Source organism: Acanthopagrus latus, chromosome 22 (assembly GCF_904848185.1).
Source record: "Acanthopagrus latus isolate v.2019 chromosome 22, fAcaLat1.1, whole genome shotgun sequence".
Lineage (NCBI taxonomy): Eukaryota > Metazoa > Chordata > Actinopteri > Spariformes > Sparidae > Acanthopagrus > Acanthopagrus latus.
This window is the reverse complement of record NC_051060.1, coordinates 11,412,823-11,427,022: the sequence shown is the minus strand read 5'-3', so window position 1 is coordinate 11,427,022 and position 14,200 is coordinate 11,412,823. Positions and strand designations below refer to the sequence as shown.

At 39.4% G+C, this 14,200-nt stretch overlaps 2 protein-coding genes across 4 annotated transcripts; both read left to right on the top strand.

Annotated features, from left to right (window-relative positions):
• The first annotated feature begins 1,709 nt into the window (after window positions 1–1,709).
• Window positions 1,710–5,280, top strand: akirin2 (akirin 2). The gene is made up of 5 exons (XM_037086099.1): window positions 1,710–2,247; window positions 2,731–2,865; window positions 3,255–3,404; window positions 3,496–3,567; window positions 4,648–5,280. Exons 1-5 carry the CDS (start codon window positions 2,076–2,078, stop codon window positions 4,656–4,658), a joined length of 540 nt encoding a protein of 179 aa, XP_036941994.1. The 5' UTR covers window positions 1,710–2,075; the 3' UTR covers window positions 4,659–5,280.
• An 889-nt stretch (window positions 5,281–6,169) lies between these two features.
• On the top strand, window positions 6,170–14,086 carry rars2 (arginyl-tRNA synthetase 2, mitochondrial). Of its 3 annotated transcripts, none has more exons than XM_037086094.1 (20): window positions 6,170–6,417; window positions 6,530–6,573; window positions 6,772–6,845; window positions 6,955–7,057; window positions 7,208–7,291; window positions 7,383–7,480; window positions 7,576–7,631; window positions 8,858–8,941; window positions 9,045–9,121; window positions 9,462–9,620; window positions 9,725–9,831; window positions 10,092–10,187; window positions 10,364–10,424; window positions 11,547–11,623; window positions 11,766–11,890; window positions 12,112–12,179; window positions 12,279–12,484; window positions 12,607–12,681; window positions 12,816–12,879; window positions 13,885–14,086. In XM_037086094.1, the coding sequence occupies exons 2-20, from the start codon at window positions 6,538–6,540 to the stop codon at window positions 13,969–13,971; spliced, it is 1,737 nt and encodes a 578-aa protein (XP_036941989.1). In that variant the 5' UTR covers window positions 6,170–6,417; window positions 6,530–6,537; the 3' UTR covers window positions 13,972–14,086. The 3 variants fall into 3 exon arrangements, 2 of the variants coding, with proteins under 2 accessions (XP_036941989.1, XP_036941988.1); XM_037086093.1 differs by having other exon boundaries at window positions 6,170–6,433; XR_005072457.1 differs by lacking the exons at window positions 12,816–12,879; window positions 13,885–14,086 and having other exon boundaries at window positions 6,170–6,573; window positions 12,265–12,484.
• Window positions 14,087–14,200: the final 114 nt, after the last annotated feature.

Below are 14,200 nucleotides of genomic sequence, written 5' to 3'. Positions count from 1 at the left end.
ATGCTGTCTGCATTGATTTTAGCTCTGTTAGTATTGCACAGGTTACATCTTGCAACCATGAAAGTGACAAATCGCAAGAAAATGGCCTCCGCAGCATCGTCTGACGGCGACATCTGCTCTGTCCTTTTCATCACTCGGCTTAAAGGGATAGGAAAATGACAACATCTGTTCACACAGATATCAACTGGATTTATCTGCCAAACACTCCAATCTACGACGAGCCACGAGGCGGGTTTATTCAGCCATGTGTGGAAAACTACATTTAGAGTTGAATTTGAAAAATAAACATTTGCTGAGTCCAGAGCCAATAGAGATTATAGAGTTTTTTGACAGAAGATCAAAAGCTAAAAATCGCCCAGTTAAAGTTCTTAATTGTGAGTGTTTACTTCTTTTCTTTGTCTGACATGATGGTAAACCAAGCACTTTTGGATTTTTGATGGTCAGACTAAAACAGTTTGAACACATGAACTCGGGCTTTGGGAAGCCACGACAGAATGTATGTGCCAAACAAAAGAAAACATTTGTCAGATAATGAAAATGATCTCCTGCTGCAGCTCTGGCTGGACCAAGATGTGGGATGAGTTGCATATGACCTTTTGGACTCACACCTAAAAGTATGACACCATAACGTAAAGATGCACTATATGGTTCTGGTGAAGAAATTCTGATCAGAGGAGAAAGATCTTCATTGATTGAATTTCATACCTAAACACATTATAACATATGTTTATATGTGGCGGACCCTGCTGCCTTTCTAGCTCCAAACAGTGTTCTGGGGGACCCTGTTTTCCTCTCACAACAGCTTGTTTACTCATACATAAGCATGTTACTGAGTTTTCTTTTCAAGACTTCCCAGCTTGACGCTGGAGGGTGATGACAAAATTACAATCTTGTGTAATTCAGTATCAAAATGGATAGTGCTATTTCTCCTGAGAACAAATGTTGAAATACCAGTGGCTCAAAACTCCCCTTCCTCTTTTGTACAGTTCAATGTGTGTGTGTGTGTGTGTGTGTGTGTGTGTGTGTGTGTACAGGGATCATTGAGAAAGTTGTATCGTGGTGGAAGGGACTTTTTTGGGTGTGTGTGTGTGCAAGGCATGGGTCAAACACTGCAAACCAGATAGGATGTTTTACAACCACAGGCTTTTGTAAGTTCAAACACATGTCTGTTAAGTAATTTATTTAGATCAATACTTAACATGAACCACAGGCAATTAGTTGACCACTTATTTTCAGACTGATTTAATTATCATTATTTTCAACACAAAATGAAAGATGGATTCATATTTGGTATTTGATTCTGTGGTGAAATAATGAAATGCCTCGAATAGAAGATAAATCTTTTTTGTGGTTGCATTTTAGACAAACTGGCCTGAGTCCAGTCAACTTTATTTATTTATTTTTTATTCAAACTTGAAAACATCAATTTAAATGTTCCCTTTCAAGTGTTCTCTCAATGTTTAATAATCATATATCTGAAATTACCTTTCCTTTTTTATAAAGCCCTTTTTATTGCCTTTTTGTTAACATTTTAGATGAAAATGAAACTTTTCCGTGGTTTAGGGGGTTTTGTTAACAAACAAATCAAATTTGAAAAAAAGCACCGTCTCAAGGTATTCGGGAAATGTAGTTTTCCAAGCTACTAAAAACAATGGCAGCGGTCTGAAATAAAACTACAAGTACCAGCATGAGGCCACTCTGTTGCGCATGCTCGCAACCGACCCAGTAGATCGTAACATAAAGTAAGCTAGTCTGAGCCGTTGTTGGAAATACTCACGACTGCTGCTGGAAAATCTATAATCATCTGATTATATACAACATTTGCCCTCACTTCTTTCATCCAGACTTATTGGAGATATACTCGGTCACCTGAACTCTAAGAGATTTATCAGCAGAAGGCGACGAGAAAGAAAAGAAGTGCGTATTTGTCTGAAGACCGGAACCGCTGCTGCCGTTTGACCTAGCTAACGTGAGTTAGCATTGGTAGCACAGACCGGGGCCCAGGTCCGCAATTTACCAAGACAACAGGGGATTTTAGGTTTTCTAGTTTAGATTTTTAGACACAGTTCAGTGTGATGGCTTGTGGGGCTACTCTGAAAAGGAGCCTGGACTTCGATCCGCTAATGAACCCGGCTTCTCCTAAAAGAAGGAGGTGCGCCCCGATCATGTCTCCAGTCTCTTCACCACAGAAATATTTGCGTATGGAGCCTTCACCTTTCGGGGAAGTGTCGTCCAGACTCACAGCAGGTACGAACCTAAATCCAGATTTCACAGTTCCATGTAATGGTCAAGGTTAGAGTCGTTACACAGGCCTAATTGCGAACTTGATAGTGATAGCATGTACGCCATTAGCATACCGGTGTCTGTCGTGTGAATCGGACAAAACTCCACAGGCAGTTTGCCAAATTTAATACGTGTTAATGTTATTTATGTGGCTTGTCTGTTAACATATATTGTATATTATGTAGTATGAATCTTTATTGCCCAGTGGTACATTCGGCCTTGACCGTGTGGAAGATTTTATGTCAAAATGTAAAATGTTAAGCAGTGGTTTTGAGGATGCAAAGTGTGTGAATAACAGGAAAGAGTTCTCTGAGGTTTGTGTTCTTGTTGTGTATCAAACAGATGGACGTTGTGCTGCAAGCAGTACAGTTACTTGTACCGTTTGCCAAGATGTAAATTGTGCACATATACAAATGTGATCTCAAACAACGATGTACTTTGTTTCAGAGCAAATTCTACACAACATCAAACAGGAGTACAAGCGGCTGCAGAAGCGACGACACCTGGACAGTGCTTTCCAGCAGGCAGACGGCTCCTGTCCTGTTGACCTGCAGAACATTCACAGTGGATCAGCTCTTCCAGGTACCAGTGGCACTTCCTCACTGAAAATATTGGGTCATTTTCATAAATCCCATAACCCATTCCAGATCAGGATTTAAAGGATAATCTAAACTGCATACAATCTCATCAGACCCAACGGTTAACTCCCAGAGATGAAACAGTAGAGCTGGAAAGCCCCCTTATCCTTTCCCTTTCTTTTGTCATGGTGGCATGTTACCACAAACTCACTCTGTGTAAAAGTAAAGTGGACTTCAGGTCCTTCAGGGAGTGTCCATCAGATGGATGAAGAACGATGATTGCGTTACTGCACAATACACATTTGTCGTCCATAAATACGCTGCCGTACCTGCTTGGCATTATGGCAGTATATTGTATATCCTGTATTGATTGTGATGTTATTCTCCCAACAGGTACGTCCTCAGGTGCCTCATCTCCCACCAGGAAAGAGCAGCCTTTATTCTCCCTCAGGCAGGTCGGGATGATTTGTGAAAGACTACTGAAAGAGCGAGAGGACAAGATTCGCGAGGAGTATGATGAGATACTGACCACAAAGCTGGCAGGTGTGAATTTAAAAATAAATAAATACATTTGAGTGGTACAGAGAACAAGTTGTAGTGAGCAATCCATAATGAGTGTTTGTTCTTTCTGCAGAGCAATATGACGCCTTTGTCAAGTTCACACACGATCAACTGATGCGAAGGTTCGGCGAGCAGCCTGCGAGCTGTAAGTATATTTCTTTTCACCACACTCTTGTAGTTTGTGGTGCCTTTCAGACTTGCCTCTGTGGGTTGTCAAATTGTAAATGAGACGGTATTTGCTTACAAAAGAGACATTTAAATGAGCTCTATGGAACATTATGTCATTTTACATGTATTAATATTTTATTGGCCATATGTGATGTGACTTGAGAAATGAGACCATCTCCATCTCTTGGTTGTCTTTATAACCCTGTGGACAATCTATTTAAGTTGTTCAATGCTGCTGGACTGTTGGCTTCTTTGGTGAAGGACTTGGGATTTGTGGCATTTATTCTGAAATGAAATTTTGGTCCTGGTGCACATGGATCAATTCGTGTGTTTTGTATGAACACAGTAGACTATAGCTTTTGCTGTATAAGGGTGGGGTTAAGCTGCACAAATAGCAGTATTGTAGTATGAAGGAGGAGTGTTGACAAATGCGACACATTCTCTCGGCAGTAAACTGTAAGAATGCAGTTTTCACTGTCCCCAGTTATTGTCACAATGCCTCAAAACTGGCTTTTCATAGCATGTCCGACTCAAGTCAAGCCTCTGAGTTGGGTCGATGTTGATGAAAATCTTACTCCAGGGTGAGCATTTCAATTAATTTATAATCAGTTATAAAACCAGTATTTGTCCCTCTTTACTGACCAAGATGTCCAATAAAGGACAAAGTTAAGCTGTGGTAACTTTGGGTTAGGGGCGGGGTTAAAATGGAAAAGAAATAAATGTACACAAAGCAAAGGTGTATGGATGGATGGATGTAATAATCACAGGGACACGAATGGTCACTGTGGGCCAAATAAAACAGGTGATCCAATTTTACTGATTCTGTCTATTCCATGTTAAATTGGGAACCTTCAGAATGATACTCGGTAAAGAAGTGAGCTTTCTGATTCTGTAGAAGAGAGGAAAGATATGTGGTCAGGTTTTCTTTCCTGACTGAGAAAGGGCCACCCAATGTACAAATGAGTTCTGAGCTCTAATGCCATCTACTGATGATAACTGAAATGTGTTTGGAATAAAAGTGTCCTCATGCTCTTTCTGTTGTGTTTGTTCTCCACAGATGTTTCCTGAGTGTCAGCGTCCAATATCCAGGAATACCGGAATACCATTTTGCTGCAAACTATTCCAGGGACTCAGTGGGTCTAGTTGGACTTTTCTCCTAGCTGTGCCATATCGCCTCTATGTGGACTCACTGCCTCAGGCATCAGTTAGTGGCATCCACGTTTGCTGTGTCTGCCAGAGTTAGGAGGGCTTCCTGCTGCCAACCTGTTGAAGGACTCTCCGTGACTGTACCAGTGGCCTCTTAACTGCCGTGTCAATATTTATTTGGCTTTGTTCTGATGCCTTCGTGAAAAGGCTGACCGCCACCATACACTCTGCCTTTTGATTTTATTTTGTCAAATTTTGTTTTTTCATGGAGAGGATGTTAGTCATGCAGCTTCTCTTTGTGTACATTTTGAAAAAGGGATGACGAGAGGACAAACCAAGGCCACGTCCAAAGACGGGCATCTTGGCTTTTCTCAGCATTATTTTAAAGTGTCGTGGCAATTATTGCTATAACATTTGTATACACTGTATTTTTTTATTTTTCTGCTTGACTTTTTTCATTGTATCAAAATTTCATGGTTTTATTTGCTGTACGTATAAAGGGGCTTTGATTCAAGAAAATTAATAAAGTGTTTACACAAATGTTTGTTTGGGTTTGAGTTTCCATGGTTAACGGCATCTTTAGAGGGGGTCACACAAGTATTATAGTTTTGTAATCCCTATAGTGTCCTTTTTGACTTGATGTCCATGCGAGTGGTGAAAAATACAGATTTTCATCACTTGTGAAACACACCACATAGACTCACAAGGACATTTTTTTTTACACCAAGATTTCAAATTATGCCACTCTAATTATAGTCACTCTATTGGTCAAATGGAAAATATCACTTTTTTTCTCTCAATGATACACCCTACCAGACAGAAGTTTGGACACACCTGCATTTTTGAAGTTTTTTTCTTTTATTAAATGTGCAATCTGTAAGATTTTTAATTTATTAAACATTTAACCAAAATGATCAACAAAATGTGAAGAATAACAGTTTTAGCCCTGGACCATCCTGGTCCCAAGCTCCTGTGCTAGCAGTGCAAATGCCAACACTCCCTGAGCTCCCATACTTGACTGCTGGCTGCATGACTAACTGAGCTAATTAACTACTGCTAGCAGCATTTACTTTTTTCTGGTGATATGCTTCCCCCGTTTTGTTTTGAGTGTTAACCCAACGGGGTGGCACTTCTTACATATTGCACCTTTAATACGGAAGACATTAAATCTATAAAAGAACACTTAAGAAACCAGCTACTATAGCCTATATTTAAGCATAGCCACCTTTTGCTTGCATCCTATTGGTATTCTCTCAGCCTGCCTCATGATAATTACGAGAACATATTAGTTTGTTGTTTGGAGGCCTCTGACTAGTAATAAAATGTAAAACGGTGTACGTGTTTTTTTTTTTTTTTTGTCTTTTTTTTTTTTTTTTACACCAATCAGAACCTTGCAGAGTATGACTGTTGTCAAGGAAACGCCATATCTTAGATCAAATTGCATTAACGATCGTAAAGAAGCGGTTTTCCTGGGTTGTTTACTCATTAAAACAATAAATCAGGATGTTTTTTCAAACTTAAACCTAATTGAATCATGAACATTTTATGTTAACGCAAACAAAAAAATGCTTTTATGTCCATGTGCAGTACGGACTGGTAACGGTGTTAGAATCGAACAAACCTTTCGTTGTTGGTGACGTCGGAGAACGACGGCTGTGACTGGACGAGCTGAGAGGAAGTGGTGCGGCGATGAGGAAGTAGACCAGCTGTCAATGAGAACAGATTAAACATGCATTTAAATGGAGCTCGTTGGTAAAAATAGGTCTGTTATTCTATTCTGTTTGCACGTTTAGCGAGAAACATGGCTTGTTTCTTCAGAAGAAGCATCGCAGCAAAGGTAACGAAGCCAGAGGCCTTGAAAATGACACTGTATGCTAATGCTAACTTAGCAGCATGCCTTGACCCTGGAGCAAGTGGGAGCAAATAGTATGACTGTGAGGGACATAACGGTTCGCTTGGATGCTCTGTGAACTTTCCTCATACTATCGTTTAAATGAAATCTTGTCCCCGTTTGTGTCTTTATTTTAATGTGTAGCTGGGCAGGACGCTGCAGCAGCCTGAAGATGTCTTCATACCAGCTCTGTTTGCAGTTCCAGTTTTTAAGAAACAGTTGAGTGTTTTCTGTTTTAAACTACTACTTGTGTTAGTTTGAGTCAGATGCTCTTTTTGTGTTGGTCCTCCCAGTTTGTCAAAGCTCCCCGAACCTTGTTCTCCTCAGGCAGACTGCTGACTTTAGACTGTCAATCAACGCATTACGAGCCAGTGGGATTTTACCACCCAGTGGTGACGTTCAGCAGCAGACAGAAAACTTGGCCTCTCAGGTAAGATTCACCTTGGAGGATGGATGACAACAGACCTAATATGTTGACATTTTGTTACATCACATTCACATCATGCTCTGCCATACATCTGCAGAGAGTAGTAAAGAGTTGTACTTTTACTTTCCTTGAAATCTACTGTGTGTTTTCTAGTTGAAACAGGACAGTGTGCTTGAGGACATATCAGCTGGACGTGGAACGATCCACTTTAAAGTTAATCGCAAACTTCTTGCCCAGGTTTGTCGGTTTTCTGTTCCATTGTGGTGAGATGAAGTCTCCACTGCTTGTACTGTGATTATAATCTGCTGCTCTGTTATATCCGTTTTAGAAAATCTTGGAGCCATTTGGAAAGGAGGATGAGCAATTTGGTTTGAATAGTGAACTTTTCAATACTCTGAAGAGAGGGACAGCATTAGTTGAATATAGGTATTTTGAACTGATGTTGATATATCTTCTTTAACTATAACTGTCTTCTTTTTCTTTCTTTTTTAAAATAGAGTTTTGTTTTTTTTATGTTGCAGCTCTCCAAATATTGCCAAAAAATTCCATGCTGGGCACTTGAGATCTACAATTATTGGTGAGTTTTGGCTGTTGACTTATTGTTGTTGATTTATTCAGTAACTCACACTTACATTTTCAGTTTTTTGTCAGATAATATCACTGTTATTGTTACCGCATATATTTTGTGATTATTAGTTCACTACTATTTTATGTATTTGTTATTTTCTGCATGTTAATGTTGTGTTTTCAAGGAAGTTTGTGTTATCTAGTTGGAGGTTTTCAAATTAGCCCTCTGGGTTTTCTGCCTCTTCCTGCACTTATTTTGCATGTGTATATATATATTTGTAATTGTGCAAAATAAATCTAAATCTAATTCTAAATTCAAGACAAAATGTGTTTATTTATTCATATACATTTGAGTTTTCACTTCAAACTACAGCGAGGCCAATATATTTTTTTCACCCTGCAGCCATCTGCCAGGTGATACATCCGTTTGCTTTTTTTTGTGAGCAGTGTTACAGAACTACAACTGGTTATACAGTCTTGTATTGCGTGGTCTGTGTTGTATAATCTTGGATCTTGGCTATATTTGCTTACTGCTTAGTTATTTGCATGTATTTGAGCTGATAAATGACCGACTGAAGTACAAAAACTAATTCATTCTGTATTTTTTCCACCAGACCAATTACAGTATGTTTACTTTTCAAATATAAAATGTTCAGCCTGCTAGGTTTCTTGGTTGTAATTGTTGAATAAACTAATTTAATATTGAACATGATTTATTTTTACTGACCCCTTACATACAGGCGGTGTAGCTCGAAGTCCTTTACAGTTAAGTGAAGCAACAAGAGAATACAAATAAAATGAAAACAGGCAAATTAAAATAAATACAAATACTTTGCAATAAAACCAAGTCAATAAATAGAAAACAAAATATGCAGAACAGATACACCAAGGACAATAAGATGTGTAAGAGAAATAAAACAAAGGAAGGCATAAGAACAATAAAATATGTCAACAATAAAATAATAGATGGCGCTGTTACATTCTGTGTTAAATAATTTGTCTCCAAGGCCAAGCTGTAGATTTTCTTATTTGTTTAAAAATAACATCACCAAAGCTCATTTGTGTTATGGTTTATTGAAATATAATTGATATCAGGAGATGAATCACCATCAAATTTTTACCAAAACTGGTACCAGCCTCAAAAAATCCCTTGCCAGTCGGTTGTACGGTGAACTGACATTTTAACTGACGGTGAAATCAGCCAGCTGGATTTAAAAACATAATCTCCATCTGCAGGTAACTTCATCGCTAACCTAAAGCAGTCATTGGGAAACAATGTCATACGAATGAACTACCTCGGGGACTGGGGTATGCAGTTTGGTGAGTAAATAATGCGCATCGTATTCAAAAAGCGTCCTCCAGGCTCATTAAGACCCAAATGTTGCTCTGTGAGTGAAACCATTTTTTCCTTCCTGGATTTCAGGTTTGCTGGGAGCTGGGTTCAGACAGTTTGGATCTCAAGAGAAACTGAAACAGAATCCTTTACAGCATTTGTTTGAGGTGAGATGTTTGGATAAAGAATCATTGGTTCTGATAATAAATGTGTTATAAATGTGTAAAACTGCGTCAACATGAAATTGAGACTCCCCTCTCCCCATTCCCCAAGCACCACCAGCAGCACACCATTTTAAACTTCTGGCTTCGGGGCAGGAACCAATCAGCTCCGGTCGTAATGGCGAGCATTAAAATAATTATGATCAAACGATGTGATTTAAAAGTCTCAGCATTTTTGTTGTGGCTGCCTTGAAAGTGCTTGAATTTCCCTCTTGAATAGCTGTACACACCCCGTGTTAATCAGCACCATGACGGTTCGTCTGTGTTTGGTATTTTTGCCCTGCAGGTTTATGTTCAAGTGAACAAGGAGGCCGAGCACAACGAGGACATAAACCAGGCTGCCAGAGACTTCTTTAAACAGCTGGAGCAGCGTGAGAGCGGGGCTGTGTCGCTATGGCAACAGTTCAGGGAGATCACAGTGGACGAGTATCAACGTGTTTACAAGGTGAGACCAGCTGGACTGAGCAACAGCCTCACTAGCTGTCAAATCTGAAACATAAAGTAAAAGAAAAACATAGAGTGTTGATTGTCAATGTATGATCTTTGCAGCGGTTAGGAGTCCACTTTGATATTTACTCGGGGGAGTCCTTTCACCAGGATCAAGCCCAGGAGGTGGTGCGGCAGCTGCAGAGCCGAGGCCTGTTGAAAACCTCTGAGTATGTTCTTTAATCAGCGACCGGTGAGACAGACATGACAAGTAAACGCATCTTTAGAGGCCAGCAGGTCAGCTGCTAACAGCTGGTTTATTTCCTGCATTAGGACCTTGAAAGTATTGGCAGAACATGTTTTGATTCATTATTTCTTTATTGTGAAAAAGAGTTTTAGAATACAAAGATTATTCAAAGGACAGTGTCACTGCTGCTTTCTGATTTTGACTTACATGGGCTTGATTTAAGGTAAATGGTTTTATTAACAGGACAGGAACAGGTGTAGTTGATCTCTCTCCTGCTGCTGACATGAGCAAAGTCTATACGGTGCTCCGCAATGATGGCACAACTCTCTACATCACCAGGTCAGTACGATTATAAATGCTCAAAATCCAAAATCCAATCTCAAAATACAAAACCACTTCAAATGTAGGATTATACACTTGTACTGTCCCGGCCTCGGGAAAATACTGAAGCTGAGCTATCCGAACAAAGTGTTTTTTGGCAATTCTATCTCTATTTTCAATTTTCTGCATTTCAGAGATCTTGCTGCAGCTATCGACCGCACAGAAAAATACCAGTTTGACGAGATGATTTATGTGGTAGGTAAACTAGTGCACACATATCTGTCCTAAAACGGAGCAGTCTAGTTAACTTCACAAACATGAGACACATTTATCTACAGCAGGAGCTGAAGGAGTGAGACAGGAAAACACTGCAGTCATAGCTGATGAACACGTATTAGAATTGAGTCAGGCTAATTAGCTTGACCACTGATTACTGGTCCTGTATATTTGTGTCCAGGTTCTAAATGATCTCATGTTGCAGTGAACTAGATTAGAGTTCCAGACTAACTTTTCACATTGCCTCACAACTAACTTCTTCATTTTGGTGCACACAAAAATAAAATTTAATTAATTTTCTCAACACATTATGTAAATGATTGTAAACAAGGATAAAAGTGCAGATAATGTTTCTAATAGGCTATTCTCAGGAGAACCTGTGTGACCACAATTGCACTTCGGGGCTCCAGGGTACGACTATTTTGGTCACACATGGGCCCAAAAATTAGTTAAGTGCAACTAAACATTTTTTTGGTTGCACCAGTGTGCCTGATATTCAGCAGGTCAGATTAAAAATGTAACCTACGTGACCTAATATCTTTGAACATATGAAGATGTGATGGCCAGTTTTCACCATTTTCTCATCATTTAATAGACAAAAAAACATATCAAATGATTGAGAACATAATTTATTATTAATATTTTATTATTTTTATGTATTGTCAATATGTTTTGATAAAGGCTTCACATCTAAATAATAAATAATAATAAATATCAATTGCAAATAAAATTGACCAAAATGATCAACTTCATCATATTTTTCCTGAATCCATTGAACACTATGATTGCACCCACCTGAATATTCAGCAGAGTCAAAGATGGACAACTGTTACTCAATGAACTCGAGTCATTACAACAAGTATGCAAAACATCATGACTAACATCATGATACCGAACACAAAAATGCTAAATGGATGTGTGGATGTTTTGTTTAGCCAAAGTTTGAAACTCATGGATTTGAATATCTGTGGTGATGAGGCTGCGGCTGTGTGAATGCAGAGTCTGTTCATCCATATGTTTGTCCCACCCTGCTTCATTTCCTTTACACACTATATTCTCGCCTTTTATTGTTTTATATTCATCAGTTTGTTTGTTTTGAAGACAGATAAAGGTCAAGCGGCTCACTTCCAGCAGTTGTTCCAGATCCTGCTCCTTATGGGACACTCTTGGGCTGACAGGTAGCATAAAAATGCATGTTGTTGAGTAGAAGTGTAAAGCAGAAAGATAGTGTCCATCAGTGCTTGTAACGGAGTATTTTTATTGTGTGGTGTTGCCGTTTCTTGCGGTAAAAGATACATCAGTAAACGTGTTTTCCACCAGGTGTCAGCACGTGCCCTTCGGCTTGGTACGGGGCATGAAGACACGGAGCGGTGAGGTGGTGTTTCTGGAGGACATCCTGGACGAAGCTCAGGCCAGGATGCTGCACAACATGAGCCAGTCAAAAAGTAAATCCCGTCACACATCAGATGGTTATTCATGAAGTATATTTTCATGCGTCCCAGTATTTAAATTTCCATACACAAGGTTTGTTTGCACCGACCTAAAAACGCAGTTTGTGTTCAAACGGACAAAACTCACAGAAAAACTTGCCTGTGCGCCCGTATGTCAAGATAATTTGGGATATTTTAGCCAGGATATTGATCGACAAATCCCTTGGTTTCCACAGCAACAAAGGAAATGGACGACCCAGAGGACACAGCAGAGAAAGTGGGAATCAGTGCACTGATAGTTCAGGTGAAACTTTACATTCAATCTTCACCTGTAGGCTCAAATGTTCAGTCAAACACAACTACCTGTTTTGATTCCTTTATTTGATTAGAGACTTTGTTTCAGGACTTCAAAGGTCCCCTGCTGTCAGACTATACGTTCGACTGGGACAGGATGCTGCAGGCTCAGGGAGACACGGGAGTCTTCCTCCAGTACACTCACGCTCGACTCTGCAGTTTAATCCGCAGGAATGAAGGTGCAGAAGCAGCTGTATTTGATCCATCCCTCGTCCTCGAACAGACGAGTGTCTCCATCCTGCAGCACCTCCTTCGGTAAACAAACTGTTTTCTTTAAACCTGCAATCCCGTAATTCCTCTGCATGTTGTCAAATATGACTCAATAAAAGAAGGTGCCAGTACAATATTTGCTCTATCTGCTCCGTGTTTGTTCGCAGCTATGACGAGGTGCTGTACCAGTCGGCTCAGGATCTGCAACCCAAACACCTGGTCAACTTTTTATTGAAGCTGAGGTGAGGAGCAGGATGTTAGTCCCGAGGGGTTGGTAACTTTTGCTGCTCGGAGTTTATTACAATCGTTGTAGCTATAAAGTTTGTTTGACGTGGGAAAATAAAACGGTGTACTGTTCATGTTCTTTCTCTTCCAGCCACCTGATTGCCTCAGCACACAGAGAGCTGCCGGTGAAAGGAAGCTCTCGGGATGTTGCGCAGGTACAGAGAAAAACACTGAAGCACATATCTGTGGTTTCTTCTTCAATGCCTCGGAGACGGAGTCCCATCATGTAAAACTAGACAACCTAAGACATTTATTAGTACCATAACACAAAAGGGGCTAAAAAGTTTCTTGATCTCTAACCTCAAGATATTGGTCTTCCTTTGATATTAATCCAGTGCATTTTTGGGAAAAAGTACAAATATGTTATTTCACCTGTTCTCAAGATAGTTTATTTGAATATTCCTGTGTACAGTGGTTCCTAAACTGCCTTGGAAACAGTACATCTGAGGTACTTATCTCTAGTCAGTATATTACCTGCAGTAGATGACTATCAGCTCTCCCTGTGTGGAGATGCAGCATGTAGCACCGTCAGGAAGCAGAACACCACCACACCGCTAAACAGCACCACAAGCAAGACATATTTACATATTTGTCTTGCGCTTGTTGGGAGTGTGGACTCTGAATGGTTGAGGGAATGTAGTGCAAAAAGAAAAGGGCTGTTTGATGGCAATGCAAAGCACCAAAAAAGTTCAAATTATAGTGTATATGGCAACAGATACATTTTTCTTAGATGGCTAAAATACATCATGCTGTGGGTTCCGTTCAGCAGTGCAATGTAAAAAAAACAAAAAAACACCTGAAATTATTATTTCTTGTCTTAAAAGTTTAGACTCTTGCATTAAATATACAGGAATACACAGTAGTTTGTACGCTTACAACAAACTTATTTATACAAGAACCGTTTAGGACATTTTTATTAATATTATTAAAATTACTACTCTTGCAATGAGAAAACTGAACTACCTCATATCCTCATATCAATATAAAGTGAAGAATTATTGTCCTAACTAACTAACTAACTGTCCAAATGTCTGCATCATAGCACATAAAAATCAGAGTCTTAATGCAGAGAACACAATAAAATCCAGCTCATGAACTGTTTACAAAATGCTAAAAAATATGTATATATGTTTTAAAAATGTTTTCTCATTTACCAACAGGCCAGGTTACGACTGTTCAGCGGAGCTTGCTCAGTCCTGGCCAACGGGATGAGGATCCTGGGCATCACACCGGTCTACAGAATGTGAAACTCACCAAAGTTTGTCATTACTTCATCTGTGTTATTTCATTGCAGTTGTTAAATTGTACTGTAAATAAATTATAATTTATATTTTCAGAATAAAATCCTCTTCCTCAATTGAACGTTTGCTACTCTGCTACTGTGAGTATTTTTCAGTGGGAAGAAAACACAGTATTTTGTATATAAGCTCATAGATAATACAATTTAAAAAAAAAAAAAAAAAAGTGGTGTCACTG